Genomic DNA, 25,513 nt, shown 5'->3' with positions numbered 1-25,513 from the left:
CTAAAGATGTGAGGGTTTCTCCTGGGTGATATTCACTAGCTTAACCTGCAGTAGGGCTGTAATTAACTAGGGCTAATTATTGGCAGGCAGGGGTTAGGATGCTTATGAGACATCCCTGTGCTGCCTGTGCAGATAATCACAGCTTAGGGGCTTGTCAGAGGGGAAACCGCATGTGTGTGTGTGTGGAAATATCTTACTCGGAAATCAACATCGATGGATTCAGGTAAGCGCACAGCCCCATCTAGTGTTATTTGACATTTTAATTCACCAGGTGTTGTGGCAGCATTTTAGTGTGAAAGTTGACCGCGCTAACAATAGTGAGTATCGCCATGTTTTTTTTACTGAAAGCCTGTAATGAATTTGACAGCAAACAGCAGCTGTTGAGCTCAATTGATTTCATCTCTTAATCATCATTCCCCCATTTCCTGTCATTCGAACAGACGCATAACATATTCAATTAGCGGCTGAACCCGAGCCAGAAATCTATAGCAGGCGGAGGAGCGGAGAGAGAGGACGGTGGAAGAGGGAGAACACTGGGGAAATCAGCACTGAGCGCTGCGGCACTGCAAACATCTGTACCGGGACCCGCCGAGATACTGAAGGTCAATGAAGAGGTCAGACAGGACAAAGACACTCGGATGTGTCATTTCCCTCCCATAATCCAACTTTTTTTTCATACTTTTGTGTGTGTGTGTGTGTGTGTGTGTGTGTGTGTGTGTGTGTGTGTGTGTGTGTGTGTGTGTGTGTGTGCGTGCGTGTGTGTGTGTGTGTGTGGTTCTTTCATTTTAACACTACCAAGGAAAAGTTTAACATAATTACATATTTTAGCCTATGCTCTTGAAGTCTTTAATGCTCTCTTAAAGGCACAGTGTTTTTTTTCATGCAAATTTCAAAAGCCTACTAGAACAGTGTTATATATTTTCTGGTAATAATACTTTTTTTCTGGTAACAATGTCATGTTGGCAAAAGTTCTCTCAAAGGGTGAAAAATAAATTGATTGATTGATTGATTGATTGATTGGTTGATTGATTAATTAATCACTTGATTGATTGATTGATTGATTGATTGATTGATTTTTATGTCCCATTGAGATACAATATCTCTTCTACCAGGGAGTCCTGGTCAAAGCAGGCAGCAGGACAAAGTACAAAAATCATCTCACAACACAGACACACACAAAAATAGTATAAGAGATTTTTTATATTTAAATTCTGTTTTAAAATGTACTTCTTAAATATACTGAGACCAGCCCGTCTGGCACCAACAACCATGCCACTTTCAAAGTCACTTAAATGATCTTTCTTCTCCATTCTGATGTTCGGTTTGAACTGCACCTGATTGTCTTGACCTAGTCTACCTGCCTAAATGCATTGAGTAGCTGCCATGTGATTCGCTGATTAGAAATTTGTGTTATGAGCAGTTGAACAGGTGGCCGGTGAGTGTATATGTTGCATAATTCTCAGCATGGTACTGGGTTGCGGAAGTGCATCTGCTGTTTAAAACACATGCCAGAGTAGTTGTCAGTTCATTCCACTGTTCTGAAATCAGGGACTAAGCCGAAGGAAAATCAATAAATAAAATGAATATTTGAAAAAAATAGAAAACCTTATATTGTAGTAATGTTTCACTTTATGCACCGGTTTTAGCATAAATACTTGTTTACATAAAAAATGTGAATTATTCCAAACTTACGGTATGCCTAGTACTACTGAAGCACATTCATCATTGCAGTATAACCGTGGCATTTTTCCCCTCAAAAAGCAAAACAAGATTTAATGTGAGCTATATACATCTATATTAAGTGATGTTTTGTAGTTCAGGGAACATATATAGTCACAGTGGAGTGTGGATGTATTAATTAAGAGTAATTATGTTGTGTGTTATGTATTCATCACATTTTATATGTACCAATTACTGCAGGAACTGCAGGTTATTTTCATATCTACATCAATTACTTTAACAAATACTCTGACAGTAGATTATTTATACGGTTTGTGTGTGCGACCATGATAATGATAACCTCATCAGTGTCTGTGATTACAGTAATGATGTTAGTACACAAATGCACTGGTCTCTCATTAGGAGAATCTGTCCACAGAGAAGAGCAGGGGGGCTTGTCTATGAAACCTAATATATCAAATCCACACACAGCCACACACTTAATGTATTTTACTAAGTGTGTCCCTGAGTGCATACTACACTCACTGAACAAAAATGGCCAAACATACACTGATTTGCAGGTACCGGGTTGGACTCTTTTTATTTTGCCAGCAGAATTGCTTTCGTCCTTTATGAGATTTATCAAAATTCACACCATTTCCAAATATGCTTTATTAAATTAAAATCAGAAGGATTTGAATATCTTGAACTCACTGTTTAAGAAACCAGTTTGAGATAGTTTGAGCTGTGTGACATGAGGCATGTTGCACAAAATGAGTTGAACAAACTCAGGGTTGCAGAGTAAGTTTTGGGTTGACAAAATTAAACAAATCCAGCCAGGTTAAGATCCACTTCAGTGATTTCAGAACGCTTGATATAAACAAGTTCTGTTTACTCTAGGGGAGGCGGGGCAACAAACCTCACCCCTAAACAAAACTTTCAATGGAGGATGAGCTAATTGTACAAATGAGATCGTCCGAATTCATACAAATAAGCCACAAAATCAAAAAGTTATGAATTGCCATGAGATACCCAGCGGTTTAACCCAGAGTTTGTGATTTAACATGCAGCTACAAACAGCCAATGGCACAACCTGAGAAGATCAGTTTTAAAGGTGCAGTATGTAAGTTTTACACCCAGTGGTTGAGCTAGGTATTCCACACCTGGTTCAAAACACACACAAGCGCAGTTTGCCAGATTGACAACATAAAAAGTGTGGCAGACTATCAAGCCTAAAAGGCTGTCTTTACACGTGTTTTAAATAAAAGCAATGGCACGCAATAGAAGGAATATTCTTCATATTAAAAGGAGTTTTTGTTCTAAGCAACACCAGAAATTTATATTTTGGAAACGGCTTTTGTATCTTGCAGCTGAACAACAGAAAAACTGTGACATCACCTCAGGTACACCTCATGTGCTTTATTCAATGTTAAATACTAATAATGCGAGTTTGAATGCCATTTCACATGACATTTATTGCCAAACTTTTAAAGGCCTCTCATATAGTTTACCTCAGATCTTGAAAATAAAATAAACTGTTTGAAATTGAACTTTAAAACTGTGACTCGATGCAAGCCCACTTATATCAGATATTCAGTGTGTACATTTAATAATGTTTTATTTGTATTAAGAGGTTTAATATATATTAATTGTATTATAAACCTTAAAATTTCGTTGGAGTGCAGTAAGTGCCCTATTTTGTGTTTCTGAATGGCTTTATTTAAATATTCTGTCATGATTCGACAGCCAAATTGCTTATGCAAAGCTCCTCTTCACGTTGTTAGCTGGGTTACAATAATATAACCTGCTCACCTAAAGTTTACGTTCGTAATATTTATATATAATTTCTTAATTTATAACCACCTCATGTGGAACTCTGAATCTGCATCTCATTTTGGAGGCTGTTACTGTCCACCAGAGGTTCCATTTCAGTCAGGGACACATACTTTGAGATCCCTCATGACTGAATTAATGAAATACACTGTTTTCCACCAAGGCAACCCAGGGTGCTGAAATATAATTGGCTAAATTGGCAGTGGGTGGGTTAAATGACCAAAACAAAACCAGATTTTTTGGCATGCAATGTACATTTTCAAAGCAGAATATCTGACATCAGCATTGTTTTTCAGATAAACAAGAATGTTCACTTAGCATGTTTCCTAAATATCTGCAAATATATGGTATTTGATTCTACTATCTCCATGTTGAAGCAGAAGTCAAGACTCATCAGAGTCAACCTATTCTATTGTCTAGTGTTGGATCTCTGTCCTCTGTTCTGAGCTGCTGTTCACTGGATATTTTTTATTTATTCATTTTCTTTTCGTCTTAGTCCCTTTATTAATCTGAGTTCGCCAGAGCGGAATGAACAGCCAACTTATCCAGCATATGTTTTACACAGCGGATGGCCTTCCAGCTGCAATCCATCACTGGAAAACATCCATACACACTCATTCACACACATACACTAAGACCAATTTAGCTTACCCAATTCACCTACTGTATTTCTTTTTTTGGACTTGTAGGGGAAACCGGAGTACCCGGAGGAAACCCACGGGAACACAGGGAGAACATGCAAACTCCACACAGAAATGCCAACTGACCCAGCCGGGGCTCAAACCAGCGACCTTCTTGCTGTGCGGCGATTGTGCTACCCACTGCGTCACTGTACTACCCCACTGGATATATTCTTTTATTAATCATTCTTAAATACTAGAGATAGTTTTGCATGGAAATCCCAGTAGATGAGCAACTTCTGAAATACTCAGATCAGTATTTCCTTACCATTCTGATGTTCAGTACCTCATTCACCTGTCCCGCAAATTTTCTTATTTTCTTATGTGAAATTATTGTTATTGTGGGGGTAAGATGTGTCATCAGCAGGATAGAGTTCTTTGAAGTAGACCAATCTTTTGATTTTGGCAAATCCACCTCATTAGCTTTTTAAAATTCTCAAGATATCTCAACATGATATTACATATCTCAACAATGACGCAACATTTAAAAGAGGTGTTATATAAATAAAAACCTGATAGAAATGAAGGTCAATGTGGCTTGCATAGCCATTTCAAACGTTTCAGTATGAGTTAGCAGCTTATGGAAAATGTTTAAAAATGCTAATACAGTTTGAATCGCGTATTTTTAGGTGAAAAATGTGAGCGATTTGTCCATATTTTTGTCTATATTTGTCCAAACAAGCAAGCGATTTGTCCATATTTTAAATATCTGTCCAGAGAGGACATGTTCGCAGGTTTCGCAGAGTACACCAAGCTTGAACTTTCCAACGCAGTGATCTAAAAAACATGACGCACGACCTTGCGTTTCCTGTCTGATGCATAAGTGTTTGTTTAAATGGAAATCTATGGAGAGAAAAGTCCAATGTGACCGCAGCTTTAGATGTGACAAAGTAGCTGATGATTTTACACTGTATGTTAAGTACATTTTTCATTTCATTCAATGATTTCAACTGAATTTTACCCGTATTGTGCAAGAAACGTGACACAGAATAGTTTTGACAAACACTGACCATACCTGTCAACCCTCCCGTTTTTCCTGGGATTCTCCCATATTTTACAATTCTATCCTGATATCATCCCATAAAGGTATTTTCCCATTTTTCTCCCCTATATTCAATCTTTCTATGAAGGGTGGCTATAAACATGAAAGAGCCGATGTTCCCTAATACGCAACCCATACCGCCGAAACACCAGGGGATGCACCTTGGTCTTAAATGTGAATCTGTTCTGTGCTTTGGTTTTATTTAGGCATAAAAAGACTTTGAAAAAAATATGAAAATGCATTCCTTTCCTTTCCATTACAGGTAACGTTGCCTCATTGACTGTCAGTTGTGCTCCATAGTGATAAATAGATGCTGTTTCCCAAACGAATTCTGTATACGCGATTTAAAGTAGAAAGTGGTCACTCTGGGTTTTGAATGCATGTTTGAACAGACATACATATTAAAAATATTATTATTAATATTAATAATAATAATAATAATAATAATATCTAAACATATCAATCTTGGTGGGTTTTCTTTTAAAAACAACAAATTTTGTTTTAAATGAGCATAAAAAGTTAGTAAAGCTGCTCTTTAATCAGAATGTTTAAATTATACAGTAAATAAAAGGTTAATGAGATCTGATATCTGTTTATTCTATCCTTTGTAAATAATAATAGTAATAATAATAATAATAAACATATTACTGACCATTTCAACTGTTCCTTACTACATGAGTAATTTGGGAAATTTCCCAATTAGGGTGTGGGTACCACTTATTTTTACATCCCAATGTTAACAGGTATGAGTGACAAAAAAAACAACAACAAACAGCTAAGCTTGTATAAATGTATTGTAGCCTAGTAGTCAAATCAAAAGAAAAAAAGTCTACAAACAAAAATATTCCATGTTATACTTTCTGGTTCTTTAGACATCTTTTCTAAACGCATGTTGTCATATATCTATTTTGTACTGTATTCTAATTTCAGGCCTGCACACCAACCACGGTTGTTGTATTTAAATGCCATATATTTGTCATCTTGACATGACATGGTTGTAGATCATGTGATTAAGTGTGTAGGTTTACATGTATTCATTCAACACATCTGCACCACTCAGCAAATACACCAGTTACAAAAACATTGAACTATTCTGCAAAAAAAATCACCACTAAATATGTTTGCGAAAACCTCAGAGACTTTATTTTCCCTTCCCATCACCCCCCTCATCATCCATCCATCCTGAGGGCAGCGGGAATAATTGACAGCCCCTGCCGCGAGTTAACCACATGGCCTCCCCGGGTTACCATAGTAAACAATCGAGATTGCTGCTTAACCGGGTAGTTTGATTGAGTTACCGCTAATTCACGTTTAATGACGCTATTGATTAGAACATGCGGGTGTTTGTGTTCTAACAGCCTCTGTCAAACCAATCAGATTAGCTGAGTACACCTGTATAACCGCGAAACAAACAGCACAAAGCAAATAGACTGACAGCCCGAGCTGCAGGAGAGAAATGCTGCGATCGCTCCTGGATCAAATAGCAATCAAGACAAAGTGGAGAAAACTGTGACCTGACTCCAAATGAGCGCGCGAAAGACAGAGAGAAAAGGAAAGCTCACAAGTGCGCGTCCTCGATCTCTATTTGCTCAAACCAGAAATTGGAGATCACTCTTTGCGGTGTTCTCTCGCACACGTATGGCTCAATCCATCACCGCAGCATACTCCCGCGGGAGAGGGAACATAACACATCCGACCATTGCCAGATTAATGGGTTAAAACCACGCACGTGCCCGTAATGCGCTCCCGGGGACGTGGAGATTAGGCCGCGGCAGAAAGTCTCGTCTTCAGTGGGCAACAGACGTATATCGATCCACCTGTGTCTGAATGTGTGTGTGTTGTCCTAGACTGAAAGAGTGATGGGTATGTCACCAGTGCTTGCTCTGCTGACATTAGGTAAGGACTGTTGACAAGTTAAGATGAAGACTCGCACACAAGCTCTCTCAGGAATAATAGGGCTCTTTTTCTTTCTGTCAATACCCATGAAGTGTTTCGGGTGTGTGCGCGCACTCAGTGGTATCTTTACAATACCTGTAACATGGAAGGAAATGCAAGCTCTGGAGGTGAGGCTGTGGTCTGTGGCCAGTAAACCAGGTCATATTTTGCAGGTGTTTGTTTAGGCATTGTGATGTGAGTTTGGTTAATGTGGACTTTACATGATCCACTTGACAACATTCTCATTACACCCTTAAAGATAAAGGTTCTTTATTGACATTAAATGTTGATTGTGCAGAACTAGAACCTTTATATTCCACAAAATTTTCTTTTTAAGACCTGTTAGCTAAAAAATGTATTCATGCAACCCATTAGGGTATTCTGTAAAAAAAAGTCTATTTTGGAAGTTTCATCTTAAGAGTGTAAACGTAACAAATATTACTCTAATAAAAGTTTTATTTTGAATGCTTGCTTATTATCCCCTTTAGACACGATTAATACATTTTAAGAGGCTTTTCCAATTGAAGTAGTTTTAAAGGGCACCTATTTTACCCCTTTTTCAAGATTTAAAATAAGTCGTTTGTGTCTCCAGAATGTGTCTGTAAAGTTTCAGCTTAACATTTCCATCAGATCATTTATTAGACCTCTAAGAATATCGGATTTTCTGCTCTGAACACAATGTAGCTGTTTTTGTTGCCTGTGCCTTTAATGCTATTTCTCACCACCCATAGTTCCCATGTGCCTGTCAGAGTGTGCCTCAATCTCCGCCACGGCTGTGTCAGATAAACAGCACAGTGACAGACATGAAGGAAGCAGATCTCATGTAACGGTAGAGAAATACTACAGTAAGAACTTTTCCAATGATTGTTTGATGTATTTGTTGTGGAGTTGCAACGATGAGTCACACACAATGTCGTTACAAAGTTCACAAACACACACATACATACATACACACACACACACTCAGTGGACACAGACACAGTCAGCGCGTTTAACTTTGCACTGTTTTTGTATGCCAAATGTGACAGGATACACGTTAATATCCACTGCTGTATGGATATCCGTTTTGTTAATGTACATAATAAACCTGATTTAACGTCCACAAACCGGGATTAAAGTGTCTTCTTTTAGAATTGTACTGACATGCGGCGATGGTGATGAAAACAGTAAAATTGCTGTAATTCATTAACATGCACATGCAAGTACATGTACTTGTAAAACTCGTTCCTGATCACATTTGATGATGATTGATGATTACAGAGACATCAACAGATCTTTTAATACCAGTTGCTTTGCACGTGTCCTGTCTTGTTGTTATGACTATAAGCATTACTATGGAAACATGTTAAAACACGGTTGTCAATCAAATCGGTAAATGACACCATCATGTTGTGGTGGGCCTTAAAATGGGAGAGATTTGGATCCTATTTTAACGCCAGGAAATAAAAAAAGAGACTTACTGTGTTTTTATCTCCCCAATATGACTGTGGACACACTACACCAACACACAGATCTGTCCAAATAGCTCCCAAAAGATGATTTTCATCATAGGTGCCCTTTAAGACAAACCAGCAAAGTGAGCTGGCTTAATGCAATTTTTGTGTTCTTTGAAGCCTCCCTCTCCATTATTAGGTATGATTACATAATTTGACCTTTTCTGTCAGGGGTGCCCAAATTTGGCCCTGAAGGGCCTGTGTCTTGGATAATTTAACTCCAGCTTCCTTCAACACACCTGTCTGGAAGTTGCTAGTTTACCTACAAAGTTGTTTTTTGGATCTAAACTCTGCAGGCCACTGCAGCCCTGTTTTAGGCCAAATTCATTTAGGCCTAAAAAGTCATTTGAGCACTTATTTTTCTCAAGGACACAATATGTACGATTTTTTTCCTGCCAGAACAGTGTCATCTATTTTGTTGACTTATGTACTTGCATTATACCAAATATTTTAAACAATTTTCAAATTCAGATAAGATATTTTAACTAGTGACTCAGACCATGTATGATGTCACCATGCTATCACACATCCTCGATTTCCGGTTTGGTTTTATAGTAAAGGAAACCTCATAGATGCAATTGTACATTGTGCGTTTTATCAGACTGTACAGTATTCAGTCTGATAAAACATAGCACCCAGTTTTTTTATAAAGCCCAGACAATAATTAACAAATGGAAAAAAGATATGAACACACTTCAAAGATGTAGTTTACCCAAAAAACTTAATATTATGTCTTCAGTTGCACATTAATTTTACTTCAGCTTAGTCCCTTATTTATCAGGGTTCGCCACAGTGGAATGAAGCGCTAACTATTCCAGCATATGTTTTACACAGCAGATGCCCTTCCAGCTGTAACCCAGTACTGGGAAACACCCATAAACTCTCACATTTACACACATGTTGGACTGTGGGGGAAACCAGAGCACCTGGAGGACACCTACGGGCAGAACATAGAAACTCCACACAGAAACCCAGTCGGGAATTGAACCATTGACCTTTTTGCTGTGAGGTGACAGTGCTAACCACTGAGCCATCGTGCTGTTTACTAACACGGACATTTTTTCCAGACCAGTTTGACTTGCTTTCTTATGTTCATCACAAAATGAAGATATTTTGAAAACTGGTAGCGATTGACGCCCAGATTTTTTTTCTTTGGCAATAATGTCAGGGGTTACCAGTTTCCAACATTCTTCAAAATATATTTTTGTGTTCAACAGGAAAAAAAGACACTTAAACCGATTTGGAACCTCTTGAGGATAAGTGTAAATGATGACAGAATTTTTACTTCACCTTCTTAAAGTTTTGAAAGACTTATAGTCACAGTTTTTACCTGACCCTCTCGAATATTGTATGAATTAAATACTATACAGTCACTATTTGTTTTGAAATCTCTTTGGTCAAGCATCTACCACTGTAGTATATTTATACAATTCTCTTTCTCTCTCTTTCTTTCTCTCTTTCTCTTTCTCTCTCTCTTCCTCTCCATCACTTCCTCTTTCTCCCCTCTACGTTTATGAATGGGACCTGCGGCCATTGTCTCTGTGTCAATCACACACACACGTACCCAGGAGACACGCAAATTGACATTTGCCGGATCGCTCTGTCTGTGTGTGTGTGTGTGTGTGTGTGTGTGCATGTGCATGTGTGTGTTTTAGGTTATTAAGATAAGGCAGGTATGCCGTAGGTTCTTCATTAACATGTTAGGGGATCTCATCATCCTTTCTCCTCTAGCGCTGTGGCCGTAATTGGGTAAGGCTATTAGACGGGGAGTGATCGCGCCTGTGTGATGGCAGGAGGGGGATGGTGCCGTGGCCAATGGGGGAGGATCGAGTCTTAGAACTACATGGTGTGTATGAGAGCACGTCTATATTGCTGTGCTGATGGGACAGGCCTATTAAAGCTGGTGTCGGTTTAGCTGGACTTTAATAGTCCTGCTAAGCAGCGGGTAATTGGCCATATCCAGAGAAAATAGAAGAAATTGATTTAGAGGTTCTAGGGTTTAAGTGGACACCTTGGAGCGGTGAATTTTAAACTGTAAATTGAGGAAATGCAGTGGAACATGAGATCTGTAACTCTGGAATATTAAATGTGACAAATGGATATATGAATACATACAGTGGTGTGAAAAAGTGTTTGCCTCCTTCTGATTTCTTTCTTTTTTTGCATGTTTGTTGCACTTAAATGATACAGATCATTCATTCATTCATTATCCTTTGGCTTAGACCCTGATTTATCAGGGGTCAGTACAGCGGAATGGACCACCAACTACTCACAGTTTTAAACAGTGGATGCCCTTCCAGCTGCAACCATTAAGGGAAACCACTATCCAAAACTACATATCCCTATATGAAATGTGTTTTCCTTCCGACACACATTAAAACACCCTAAATCTGCTTTATCACACCTGAGTTAAATTTCTCTAGCCAAACCCAGGTCTGATTACTGCCATTACCTGTTAGAGGAGAGAGCTAAATTGAAAGAAGTTCAAAAACAAATATGAAGGCAAATAATTGAGATCTACCTGTTTAGCAAATGGCAAACTTATAGAACCGTAGACCTCGCTTGCACTGCAGGCCTCACTTGCCTCAGTTAAGGTGAGTGTTCATGACTCCCCCATAAGAGAGAGCCCGGGCAAAAATGTTTTGCATGGCAGAGTTCCAAGATGAAAACTACTACTGAGCAAAAAAACATAAAGGCTCAAATCAGTTTTCTGCTTTAGGAGCTAGAAGACCAGAAGATGGATTCTGCTGTGTACTAAAATAACCTGAAGGAGAATGTTCGGCCATGTAGTGACCTCAAGCTGAAGCAATCTTGGGTTCTGGAGTAAACTGATTCAAAGCTCACCAACAAGTCTACTTCTGAATGGCTGAAAAAATGAAGAGTTTGGAGGGGCCTAGTTAAATTCCTGACCTGAATTCTTTTGAGATGCTGTAGCATGACTTAATAAAGGCAGTTCATGCTTAAAAAATTTCCATTGTGGCTGAATTACAATCATTCTGCAAAGATGCGTGGGCCAGAACACACTAAACTGTGCTGTAACAGACTCACTGCAAGTTATCAAAAATGCTTGATTGCAGTTGTTGTTGCTAAGAGTGGTCCAATATTAGTATTAATGACTTTTTCCACACAGGGTAATGTAGATTTGTATATATATTTTTTTTATTAAAACTGCATGATGTGTTTACATGTGTTATCTGTGACTGATGATTACATGTGTTTGATGTTCTAAAACATTAAGGTGTGACAAACATGCAAAAATAAAATTAATAAAAGAACTCAGTAAGGGGCAAACACTTCTTCACATCATTTCAATGAATTATGTTAATAAGCAGGGTCGAAGCAGTGGCACAGTAGGTAGTACTGGTTTGAGCCTCGACTCAATTGGCGTTTCTGTGTGGAGTTTGCATGTTCTCCATGTGTTCGTGTGGGTTTCCTCCGGGTGCTCCGGTTTCCACCACAGTCTAAAGACATGTGGTACAGGTGAATTGGGTAGGCTAAATTGTCCGTAGAGTATGAGTGTGTGTGTGGATGTTTCCCAGAGATGGGTTGCGGCTGGAAGGGCATCCGCAGCATAAAAACTTGCTGGATAAGTTGGCGGTTCATTCCACTGTGGCGACCCCGGATTAATAAAGGGACTAAGCCAAAAAGAAAATGAATGAATGTTAATAAGCAATGTTCTTTATAATATTTAAAAAAAAAGAATTGTTCACTAAATGTTTTTGGACATATAACAATCTTTCATATCACATTATTTTTTAATTATTTAGATATATTATATCAAATGTTCTAGCTGGTAACTTGCAAACCTCATTAGCTTTTTGGATATACTGCAGCACGAGGTGAAGTTTTCGACATAGGCTATCTTTTTTGTTTGCTTGATAAGAAATTAAACACTGCCATCTAGCGGTTAATGAGACGTTTGCATTATCTTCCTTTGTCAATATAATGAGCACAAAACCTTTTTTAATTTTAACTTGCATGTATTAATCATAACTTAAACTTACCAAAATTTTACCATAAAAGAAATTGAATTTCAATCTTATAAGCATCAGCGGGTGTTTGACTATTTTACTGTTCCTTCTCGTAGCGCTATCAGCAATTCAATTTTCAGTATGTAAAAACCGTATTGTAAGTAAACCTCTCTGACATATTGCATTGTGTTTGTTACTATAGATTGTAAGTTATTATAGACACATTTAATTAGTTACATTAATAAATTTAAACAAAACCATTTTTGTTACCCACACAAAAAATAATTAGATATCAACTAAATAAAATAAAAATATCTGCTAACTACATTATTAAAATTTAAAGCCAATGTCAATTTCAAGCAGAAATTGGAAATCTTATCTTTTTTGTTACATTCATGCTTTTACTTTTAAAACATGTCTGTTCGTTTGTTACATTATTATCTATACCTGAAATCTGTAAATAGCAATATTAACACTCAAATAATACATTTTGGCCACCCCATAAATATATTCCCTGGGAACATGAAGTTGAAGTCGGAATTATTAGCCCCCCTGATTTATTAGCTCCCTGTTTATTTTTTTCCCCAGTTTCTGTTTAACAGAGGGAAGATTTTTTTCAACACATTTCTAAACATAATAGTTTTAATAGTTCATTTCTAATAACTGATTTTTTTTTATCTTTGCCATGATGACAGTAAATAGTATTTGACTAGATATTTTCAAGACACTTCTATACAGCTTACAGTGACATTTAAAGGCTTAATTAGATTAATTAGGTTAACTATGCAGGAGAGGGTAATTAGGAAAGTTATTCTATAAAGATGGTTTGTTTGTTCTGTTAACTATCGAAAAAAAAAGTTAAAAGGGCTAATAATTTTGACCTTAAAATGGTTTTCAAAAAATTAAAAACTGTTTTTATTCTATCTGAAATAAAACAAATAAGAAGGCGGCGCAGTAGGTAGTGCTGTCGCCTTACAGCAAGAAGGTCACTGGTCTGAGCCTTGGCTGGGTCAGTTGGCGTTTCTGTGTGGAGTTTGCATGTTCTCCCTGCCTTTGCGTGGGTTTTCCTCTGGGTGCTCCGATTTCCCCCACAGTCCAAAGACATGCGGTACAGGTGAATTGGGTAGGCTAAATTGTCCATAGTATATGAGTGTGTATGGATGTTTTCCAGTGGGTTGCAGCTGGAAGGGCATCCGCTGCGTAAAACATATTGGATAAGTTGGTGGTTAATTTTGCTGTGGCGACCATGGATTAAAAATAGACTAAGCTGAAAAAAAAGAGAGAAAACAAATAAGATTTTCTCCAGACATTATCAGACATACTGTGAAAATGTCCTTGCTCTGTTAAACATCATTTGGAAAATATCAAAAAATTCAAAGGGAAGCTAAAAGTTCTGACTTCAACTGTATATAGTGCACTAAATAATAACAATAATTCATCGAACAATTTTTGTTTCCGTCAACCTTGTTTTATTAAAGTAATTAAATTAAAAAAATTACAGCTATCAATGATTTGTGTCTAATTGTTCCGTTTTGTCGCAGGTAGCCATTTGATAAATTGGAAGGTTGTTGTAATACAAAAATAGTCTATGTAGGCCTATGATATAAGCAATACAGCTACAGCTAATAAAAATGCTAATGTGTGTTTTAGATTTTGTAGTGTGTGAATAATCAGGGATTAGCAATAACTTGCCATACTCGTTGCACTGAGGGGCCCTCAAATAAAATATTGCTTAGGGCCCATGGAGTATTGAGCGGTGCTGTTGACTATATATTAGGCCTATATGAACCAGTTGAACAACACTTATTTTTCATTCTTGGGTAAACTTACCTTTTACATTTGACCAAAGCAATTATGAATGTTCAACATTCTTCTCACTTTTAATATTTACATTTTTACACTGCAATTCATTTCCATAGTGGATAAACTGGCAGCGATCGACGTGCAGGGTCATAAAACATGGATATAGAGGGGAGACTTAATGTACGAAAACAGTACACAACCATCTTATTGATTCGTAAATATATAACAATGTAATAATAAACAACAAACGACTTAACTAAATAGCGTATACATGTCATATTATCTCTAAGTGCCGTGTCATTATCCAGCAGTATCATTATCGGTTACAAATCTCACCGTAAGCGGATTGGTTTGGCCCTATTCATTAACGACACCCGAGTCTCGCGCCTCTCAGCTCCCCTCCCCCGTCGACCGACAGAGACGCGTTATCCTCAAAGCCATTTAATAAGCTACATTTTGTTGTTTGTTATCGGGGCAATTATCAGATCTGGAATGCGACTGTTAAATCAGAACCGTGATTTTTCGCGTTTACAATAACCATCGTCGTCGTCATGTTTGCTCTGCATCCGCTGCTGCGGGTCTCTGTGCTGCTGGATGCGACGCTGTGGCTCGCAGTCTCTGCCAGTCCTACCGACGATAATGTGCTGCGGGCCGGACACGGAGAGCACGGAGAACCGGGGCACGAGGAGCCACATAAGGACTCCTATAGCACATTCGCCTCCGAGTTCCTGGAGTCCAGATACCTGTCAGACGAAGGTACAAGATAATTAATCCCAGATGCTTAATATGAAGCCGTGAATGCTGTTTTGTGTTGTTTTTTTTTCCGAGGAATTGAATAGTGAATGATCAACGTCGATGATTTCCCTTGGCCTAAGCCCTTTAAATTGTGTTAATTGCATTGGATTTGACTATTAGTGACTTATGTTAGTACCTTCTATTCTATTATAGCCAACTGTATTTGTTCGCTAATAGCCTATTAATTTTAATAGCATATGGTCCAACATCAGCACCTTGGTCAGCACCCTATAAGACCACTGACTTGCATATTTTGGAGTCTGTTTGTGAGCAAATTGCTGTCCCAACACATCAAAAGTGTAATTAGAACAGAAAAAAAGATATAGGACATTCTACCAGAAACGTATATTATCTGTCCCTAAAATAGGAACATGTACAGTTGATAAAAAGTATTTCATCCCAAAAATGTCTAAAAAAGATTGATTGTTGATTTCTGTGAGTTGTTCTAAGAATATGTTGTTCATTTGGTTCTCAGATTTCTGTTCTTTATTGAAAACACTTAAAAAAAATTACAAACCCTGTCATTGTCATTGTCCTTCGCCCAGTTGAACCTATACAGCCTTAATAGTTTTGTTATGCTAAAAACATTAAGGTTATTTAGTGTAAAAACTTCAGAAATAGCTAATGTTTATATCATTCACATCAATTGATTAAAAACATGAAAATTCTACAAATAAACACTTGAAATACACAGTTGAAGTCAGAATTATTAGCCCCCTTTGAATTTTGTTCTTTTTTAAATATTTTCCAAATTATGTTTAACAGAGCAAGGGAATTTTCACAGTATGTCTGATAATATTTTTTCTTCTGGTCTTATTTGTTTTATTTTGGCTAGAATAAAAGCAGTTTTAATTTTTTAAAACACAATTTTAGGGACAAAATTATTAGCCCTTTTAAGCTATTTTTTTCTCGATAGTCTACAGAACAAACCATCATTATACAATAACTTGCCTAATTACCCTAACTCACCTAGATACACAAATTAACCTAGTTAAGCCTTTAAATGTCACTTTAAGCTGTATAAAAGTGTCTTGAAAATTATCTAGTCAAATATTATTTACTGTCATTATGGCAAAGATAAAATAAATCCATTATTAGAAATGAGTTATTAAAACTATTATGTTTAGAAATGTGTTGAAGAAATCTGCTCTCCATTAAATAGAAATTGGGTAAAAAATAAACAAGCGGTCTAATAATTCAGAGGGGCTAATAATTCTGACTTCAACTGTATATATAATACAAATAAATTTACAATTCTCCCAATGTTTCTGTCAGCCCTGTCACATCTGCATTAAATTTGACATTTTAAAATGCGTACTATACACCTTTAAGATTTGACTAAAAATTCGCATTTTTGGTAGAATGTCTCATATATATGATTTACAAGAATAAAGTAAAATAGAACCTAAACTCTTACCACATGATCTTAGCCTGTGGACAACAGACCGTGTTCAAAAGTTCAATAGTGTGTGTGTGTGTGTGTGTGTGTGACTTTTTAAAAAAATGTTTGCATGTCTGCTTTTATTTGGTAAAATTACAAGATAAATAAATCGAAATAGCTGTTTTCATAATTTTAAAATGTAATTTTTACAAACTTTTTTGAAGCCTGAATTTTCAGCACCATTACTTCCATCAACAGAGTTACATTATCATTTACATTGATTATCATCAATGCTAGAAAATAGCTTAATATTTTTAGATTTTTCATTATAGTTTTTTTCCCCATTTTTTATTTTGATAAATAAATAGTTCAAAAGAACAACAAAGAGCTGAATTTATGCATTCATGTTCTAAAAAGTGTAATAGTTGTAATTGTGTATAAGTGTAATTAATTCATTGACAATTTCAAAAGCTAAGTTAATATTTTGTACTATTTATTATATAAACTAAATATTTTCACTAACTGGTTAGTTGTGGGAAAATGACGATTATTAGATCATTTAAACAATAATTAGATTAATAATAGTTGCAGCTCTACAGCGTTTGTTTGAAATATTTCTTGTAACATTATTAATGCCTTGACGGTCCATTTTTATTCAAGTTCACTTAGTTAAGAAACTGAATTAATTTATTTAACTAAAATTATTGAAGCTGGCACAGTGGCCACTGGGGACTTGGATGTCAAGATCTCAGGACGTGATCTGTTTTTTTCTAACAGTTTAAACATATGCATTATAGGTCAGTTGGATGAACTAAATTGGCTGTTGTGTGAATGAGAGAGTGTGTGGGTATTCCAGCACTGCGAGTTCACAAGTTTTTAGGGTCACGAGTTAGGTTAGTGGCTAAAAGAGCATCCACCACATAAAACATATGCCAGAGAACTGGTGGTTCATTCCTCTCTGGACACCCCTGATAAATCAGAGAGTAAGCCGAAGGAAAATGAGTGAGTAAAATGAATTGATGAATAAACAACATCATCCATGATTGTTATCTGCAGTTGTGTTGGTAGCAATCAAAGACATCTGTCTGAAAGCAGCTCAGTAGTGTTATTTGTTGCCTCACAGGTTACCCTTTCCCAACTGCACCCCCTGTGGACCCATTTGCCCGCATCAAAGTCAGCGACTGTGGAGTAACCAAAGGATGCATCAGGTCTGTGCATGCAATGAAGGTTTATGTATAATATCAGAGGTCAAATCATTTAACAGGAGTGTTGTATTGCAGTATTAAGCTGCTGTCTGCCATGCTGCCACACACCCTTGTGTTAATGTTGTCAATCAGACCAGACCAGTCGGACTAGTTACTGATCTCGCTAAAAAACAAATTGCCTCAATTTATTCTTTCTCTTTCTATTCATTAGATATGGCAAACCAGGCTGTGACGCAGAGTCCTGTGACTATTTCCTGAGTTTCAGACGCATTGGCACAGATGTGGAATTCGAGATGAGTGCAGACACTGATGGATGGGTTGCCGTTGGTTTCTCTTCAGATAAAAAGATGGTAAAAAGAGTTAGTATAATCTGTGGATGCTTTCAGACATGCTATGATATACACAATAATATTGTTGTTGTAGGGAGGTGATGATGTCATGGGCTGTGTTCATGATGATAACGGACGTGTACGGATCCATCATTTCTATAATGTGGGCCAGTGGGCCAAAGAAATCAAGCGCAACCCAGCACGGGATGAAGAGGGCATCTTTGAAAACAACCGCGTCACCTGCCGCTTCAAACGGCCTCTTCATGTGGCACGCGAGGAAACACTGGTGGACCTGCACCTGAGCTGGTACTATCTGTTCGCTTGGGGACCTGCTATACAAGGTAAGTCATTTGGTCTGATTTTAGAGCTTAGTTCATACTGCACCGTTTAGTGGTGCAAGAAAATATCGGTTGCACTTTATTTTACAGGGCATATACTGTACATACTGTGTACTTTGCTTAGCATGTACTTTGTGATGTAAGATATATTAGGTTACAGGGTTTGTTTAGGGACAGTAAATTTAAAGTCCTTTTGAAATCAAAAATTACAATGTTGATTTTTTTTCATAGCACGTTGTTATTCTTTAGGTGAAAAAATGCAAGTTAATCCACAAAACAAATGTTTTTATCTTCAATCAAAGTCCAATTGCTTCCACATTTGGAGTGGTGGTCCTTCTCTGTTGCTGTCAGGTTGACAGCTTCAGCCACAATATTTTCTTAACCACACCCCATGTACTGTTAGTTTGCTAAAAGGGAATCATGTGCAAAAAGAATAGCCTTTTCCACCAATACCACCTAACAACTGGTACTTTTGTAGTGTCACCTCATGTGAGGTTCCAAATGAGCTGTACTGTTACCAAAATGTGACGTATACACACTGCTGATCAACGATTGATCTGTCAATATCAGCACCTACAGTGTCAATGGATTTGTGACACAAAACACCAAACCACTATATACAGTATAAACAATCTGCTGCTGCCACTTATGTTTTGTTGGCTTGCATGACTAAACCATTTTTACACAAGAATAATGCTATGTAATTGACAACATTATGGTCAGCAGAAGAGGTCCAGATCTTCATCGGTAGCCAAGGAGCAAATTAAGTGAATAGATGGGACAACTTGGAACTGTTTTTTTTCCCCACCCACTTAATGGTGCACTAAACTGCAGTAAATTGCAGACTGAGCCAAGCAAAACAGAACAGAACCAAAGCCAAACTGTATTGTACATGCAGTAAAAAAGCAGCTTTAGTGGTACCCCAAAAAAATCAGTAATCTTAAAAACTGCATTTATTCAACCTTCTATATAGTAAGTTTCAATTAACTTCAATTAGCTAGCTTAATTTAAAAAAAATTTCAGGAAGTTTTTTATATGCCCAAAAAATACCGCTAGAATTAGAAGATCCTTATTGACCATATTTGGTCCTGATCTAGTAATATTTTTGCTGTGACAAGGCAAGTAAAATATTTTGATCCCTGACATTTTAAAGCAACCTGGCTACGTGCATATTTATGTTAAACAAACAATATTTAACTGCTGTTTATTGTGATGTTTTTTGAATGACATTTGTTTTTGAAGTGAGACCCTCTTTTTAATATAAATAAATGTAGCAAAATATTGCTTTTCTTATAGTTTCTTTTTGCAATAAATTTGAAACTGACTGCATCGTAACTATTTATTATGATAAACTGTCACACATGACAAAAATTAGTATTGACATTAGTAGTTAATGTTCAGCAAATGGGTAATTATTTCTTTGCTTCCATGGACCCCTTGTTAAAAGTGTGTTGTTATTACTTTTTTTTACATTTTAAGCCAAATCTCTAAGCTGTTTCAAGCATAGTTCAGTAAATTACTACTCTTATAAATTAAAAAGAAAATCGTAAAATTCTTTATAAATATCTCAGGCCTAATTTTAAGTGTCTATTGTAGTAAATGGGAATCATATTTTTATCTGCATATTCTTGTAAAACTGTATCCTCTGTTGTGTCACCATATGCTAATTCTAAATCGGCAATTCCACAAAAAACCTGGATATGGACCAGGTGGTTGGGGAAAAAACTGGGTTTGAGGAAAATATATATTTTTAAGTTTTTGTGTTACCTCGCAAAGGTTTGCATTACCTCGCGAGGATGTTGTTCCACAAACTCTTCCTGTTCACTTTATATTTTAAAAATATAGGGAATTTGTATGTACAGTCAAATGTGAACCCAGAGTATGAATGCAATTCCTTTTTTATTAAATGCCTGAAATGCATATTGTGCATAATACGTCTTGTAGTGGTAGAGAGCTCCATACTTACACTCTGGAGCATTTCAGAGAAAATGCATTAGGAAAGTGATTAACCTATTAAAAGAAGAAATTAAAAATTCTCCCGCCTATTTTTCCCCCACTCAAGCCCCCTGTAAAGCCCATGACGTGCACATTAAATGTTTGTCCTGGAATTTTTCCACATATTTTTTTGGAACCATTATAAAATTAGTTTTGTTGTCCTTTTTTGTGACAACTTAATTTGTAGAAAATCTCCACAAAATCTGATTTTGGAGAAATCAGATTTTCTGGAGAAAAAACATAAAAAAATAAAATAAATTGCACTAAATTAAGATGTGTCCAACAATGTGGATAAATTACTCCCACTCTTTTTATATAATTTATATATATAAATAAATAAATGAATATATAAATGAATATATATATATATATATATTATACCAATTTCCACAAGATTTTTTTATTCACACATTTTAGATCAGTGGAACTGATGTTCTCAAAAGTTGAGTACACATCAGCCCTAATGGTGTAGTGGTTAGTGCGTCAGCACATGGCAATCTGGTGTTCATGGTGTCCCAAGTTTAAATCCCACCTTGAGGTCCTATGCCGATCCTTCTCTTCTCTCCCCACGCTTTTCTGTCTATACTTTCTACTTTCCTATCAATTAAAGGTGAAAAAAAAAAATGTTCAGTTTATGAGAAAAAATAAAAGGAAATAAGAATAATGCTTCTTTGTTTACTCAACTTCAGGCATTCCAGGTCTGCAGATAAAATAATTGTTCACTTGGCACAACTTGGCACAAAGTTTTGTTTCGTTGTAGTTCACCTCTCCAGAAAACGAATAATCTTTTGTTAAATGTTTTTTGTATTACTGACAAATAATTTTAGGTCAGTGCAGCGGATGTTTTCAAAAGTTGAATGAACAAGAAAAAAGCTAAAAGAAATGAGAATTCTGTTTTTTTATTGGCTTAAAATGTTTTAGTGTGTCTCGGTTTTGTCAGATTGTTGTGTTACTTCTCTTGGCATTAGCTTATGTCTGCTGAATGACCGTGGTTATGGGATATCTCTGAAAAGCGTTTTTTCTTTAATCTGGTGATTATGTATGTTAGTGTCCGTCTGTTGGTGCTATGTGAATAATCCTACAAATTCACTCCAGTTTATGATGCCATTTTAATAGAGATTTTTTTGTTTTTATTCTCAGGCTCCATCACAAGGCATGACATTGACTCCCCGCCGGTGTCAGACCGCATGATCAGCATCTATAAATATGAGGACATTTTCATGCCTGCCACTGCCTATCAGACATTCTCTTCTCCCTTTTGCCTTCTCCTCATCGTTGCTCTTACCTTCTACCTGTTGATGGGCACGCCATAACCAGCAAAGAGAGACAACTCGCCCTGGAGCCACTATTAGCATGACTGTGTGCCAAATTAACAGTATTAGAAGCAGACCACAATAAGTAAGATTTTACTATATCCTCAGTCTGTAATCACCAGTATTGGATTCTGGAGTAATACTGAGTTATACAAGTAATTGATCTCTTTCAGAGGAAAGTCAGTCAATCATATATATATATATACAACAGTTCTGTCTTGTTCTTGAATCTGATTGGCTGATAGCCGTGATATATTTAAGTAATATCAGCACCTGTAAAGCCTCTTTACCCTTTGTGTATTACTCCGCCCACATACAACCAGCAAAAACCAGACAATACAGATCTAAAGTTTAAAAGATTCTTGCTCAGCTGTTTAACTGTCAGCTTATAATTTGAATCCAAGGCGGAAGAAAGTAGTTCCTCATACAAAAGGGTTTTTGAGACTCTCCGTGTTTGATTTTGTTTTTATATACACAATTATACCGTCAAACTGTTGTATAAATGCAATATCACACTCGTAGCAGTGCGATATGGCTGTATATCGGCACTAAGGCACTCGGCCAACGTACGCCTCCCACCAGTGCCGATATACAGCCATATCACATATCGCAATGTAGTGTCTGCTTTTTGCTGTAATACACAAAGGGTAAAGGGTAAAGAGGCTGTAGGAGTTCTGATATTGCAGAATATTGCACGGCTATCAGCCAATCAGATTTGAGAACCAGACAGAACTGTTGTATATATATATATATATATTTGTGTGTGTGTGTAATTACAATACAATATATTTTTTATTTTGATAAAAAAAAATTGAGGAATCCAGAGTGCTCTGATATATCATAATAGGTAGAGTCTACAATAGCTGAAACAATCTGAGCCAAATCTACAGTATGTGAATGTTCTAAATATGCTTAATGTGCAGTAACATTAGTGCAAAAGGTTTGTCAGGGGCATACAGCGGGCAAATAAGTAATGAACACGTTATATTTTTTTCCTGGGAATAATATTTCTAAAGGAGCTGTTAAAATGGAATTGAACCAGATTTTGATAAAACCCAAACATTACAAACATAAAAAAAATCTGAAAAATTAGAGAAAATTCTAAACTACTGAAACGTATTTAATAGTGTATATATAAAATACTTTTTGGTGATGTCAGCTTAAAGATGCCTCTCATATGGAGAATGAAGTCACATAAATTTCTCAGGTGTGAGTTTTGTCACAGACTTTAACAGAGTGTAAAAGTCTTGATGGGTCTTTTCTATCTAATTGTATCTTTACTTTGATTGGCTGGGCCACTTTCAAGCTTGATTTTCTATTTCTGAAAGTATTTGAGAGTGGCTGTGTTTTGGATCATTGGCAATGTTTCCATCAAAAAATGCAAATTAGATTTATGCACAAAACTGGATTATTGCATAAAAGATGTGGGAATAAAGCAGCGTTTCCATCCAACGATTCAAAGAAAACAAAATCGTCACTTCCTGATTAACTGGCGCCAAATATCAAAATTAAAAATGGAATTTGCTGTGGTCGGAGAAGCTGCATGAGTCTTTTCTGTTTAATAAAAGACTTGAACCACAGAAGACAATGCCAACACGCGGCATTGACGTTTAAAGAAATTAGAAGCAGAACACAAATTCTCTTGACAGTTCTGGAGGTAATTGACAATATAATAACACTAATACTGAAATGGTTGAGATGCTCAACCTGCTGGTTTGTCCAATCCCACACATCATCACATGATCTCTCACCACAAAATCACATGACTTTTTTTATTGCGCATACTGGAATTTGTTCGGTAAAAGTGTTTCCATCGTAGTTTATGCACATTTTTTCTTATCGAATAAACAGTTTATTCTGCTCGGTTATCTGCATATATTGAGCATTTTCAAAAATTTTGCGCATCTTGCCATTTCCATCAACCAGTTTTTTTGTGCGCATGTCCAAGTGCGCATAAAAACAGGTGGTTGGAAACAGATATTGTCTTACCGAAATATCCACCCTGGTTTTATTTTCATCATCCTGATGTTGGATTGAAGCAGCTAATATTAATTTAAAATTAGGAAAGTCAGAGGCTTGCTGAATTTGTAAACTAATTAGATTTGTTTTCTTTGCATATAGGTTTTTTTATTGTTACCAATATCCAGGAAAAAATTCAAGTCAACGGCACCTTTACAAATATGTTTTCTGAGAAAAGCGGTGACGTGTTCAATGCTTATTTTCCCTGCTGTATTTCATGCAAATTCATTAAAAAATCCACAAGTATTTAAAGGTACATTTTTCAATAAATTCTCAATTGCATTGATTTCTTTTGAGATCGCAAAATTACAAATATAAAAACTTGCAGAAGAAAGTAAATGTGACTGCGCCCCTACAGTGACTCATATCCACAGCTGAACCATGTCACTCTATTGAATTTAATAGAGGTGCTCAGCTGTTTGGAGTCATCTACTTTCCACTGTTATCACACTATTTTACAGGATATTTATTTAGACTTGATATGTAAATTTATGCCTGTGATTGACTACGCAACTTTCAGCAGTTTAGAATTGGCCCCACAGCACAAACACGCACATATAGTATTCATAAAACATCACCGCCTTAGCCAGCATTACCAGCTCAGTATTTTGATGCATGCCAGCAAACCAGCTCCATCTGAGCCATGTAGACTAGCACCCACTAGACAATAAACCAGCCCAGAAGAGAGTCATCTGGTATTCATTCAAATGAATCAAAGACTTCCTTTACTGAGGACTTCATGCCATTGCAGAACTCACAAGCGATGGAAGGACTGATTGCTGCCCATGTAGAATGATTCAAATCACACCAGTTTGTGTGTGGTTGGTTTCTGTTCCAAATCTTTGGCATTATATAAAAATGTCATGTAAAACATTTGTACAGCAGATTGAAGAGTTTTATGTAAAAGATGTTCTGAATAATATTTTCTTTTAAATGTGTTGTTATATTCACCTATGTGAGGATGTGAAAGAGTCGTCAATTACTTTTTGATGTGTGCAGGCCAGAGATAATCACATAGCATGAATGGAGACATTGTATGCTAAAGGTCATGGACTAATATGTTTGCCAGTTATATTTTAATGTGCTTTCTATTTTTTATTTTTTTTTATTTTTTACTTTCGATAGTATTAGCAAATATGCAATAAGGAGTGTGTGTACGGAAGGAGTGTGAGCCATTTGTATTTTACACATTTGTCATTCGAGCTAGCATCATTAGCAGCTAACATACATTCTGATGAATTTACTGTGAAAAATTAACATACCCTGAAGCAAAAATGAATGGTTTAATGGTTCTGAACACAACCTATACTGCAACTGCACTTTTAATAAAGCTATGAAGGACATCTGAATGTGTGTATTGTCAAAGCTGTCTTTATAAAACTGGAATGTTTGACTAAATGTAAGATCAGATGTGTGTACTAAAATTTTCACACAGGAATCAATTCAGTGATTTTTTTTCTGCAGGTTACATCATTCCACCAGTAGATGGTAACAAATGATTGTCTTAGTATCTGGAATCACATAACGTACGGTAGGTAGGCCTCTAAATTTAGGCTAAAACTTACTTTGCGACCATTTAAGAAAAGTGTTTTTGACAGAGGTTCACCACCTGACTGAACCATTGATACAAGGCAAGATGGATCCATGCTTTCATGTTGTTGATGTCAAACTTTGACCCCACCATCCAAATGTTGCAGCAGAAATCGAGACTTATTAGACCAG

At 36.6% G+C, this 25,513-nt stretch overlaps 1 protein-coding gene across 2 annotated transcripts; it reads left to right on the top strand.

Moving 5' to 3' along the window:
• The first annotated feature begins 14,832 nt into the window (after nucleotides 1-14,832).
• frrs1l (ferric-chelate reductase 1-like) lies at nucleotides 14,833-25,140 on the top strand. Of its 2 annotated transcripts, XR_012392117.1 has the most exons (6): nucleotides 14,833-15,172; nucleotides 17,716-17,800; nucleotides 18,009-18,147; nucleotides 18,221-18,467; nucleotides 21,600-22,047; nucleotides 22,419-25,140. XR_012392117.1 is itself a non-coding variant. In XM_003200196.7 (5 exons), the coding sequence occupies exons 1-5, from the start codon at nucleotides 14,968-14,970 to the stop codon at nucleotides 21,770-21,772; spliced, it is 849 nt and encodes a 282-aa protein (XP_003200244.1). In that variant the 5' UTR covers nucleotides 14,833-14,967; the 3' UTR covers nucleotides 21,773-25,140. The 2 variants fall into 2 exon arrangements, 1 of the variants encoding a protein (XP_003200244.1); XM_003200196.7 differs by having other exon boundaries at nucleotides 21,600-25,140.
• Nucleotides 25,141-25,513: the final 373 nt, after the last annotated feature.

Source organism: Danio rerio, chromosome 16 (assembly GCF_049306965.1).
Source record: "Danio rerio strain Tuebingen ecotype United States chromosome 16, GRCz12tu, whole genome shotgun sequence".
NCBI lineage: Eukaryota > Metazoa > Chordata > Actinopteri > Cypriniformes > Danionidae > Danio > Danio rerio.
Note: the sequence above shows the minus strand (reverse complement) of the source record. Positions and strands in the feature narration are given on the sequence as shown.

Excerpts from the sequence above, each read along its gene's own strand:
- frrs1l (XM_003200196.7), top strand. The coding sequence starts at position 14,968 with ATGTTTGCTCTGCATCCGCTGCTGCGGGTCTCTGTGCTGCTGGATGCG. Across the intron at positions 18,148-18,220 it reads TCTCTTCAGATAAAAAGATG|GGAGGTGATGATGTCATGGG; the intron begins GTAAAAAGAGTT and ends TTGTTGTTGTAG. Across the intron at positions 18,468-21,599 it reads TTGGGGACCTGCTATACAAG|GCTCCATCACAAGGCATGAC; the intron begins GTAAGTCATTTG and ends TTTTATTCTCAG.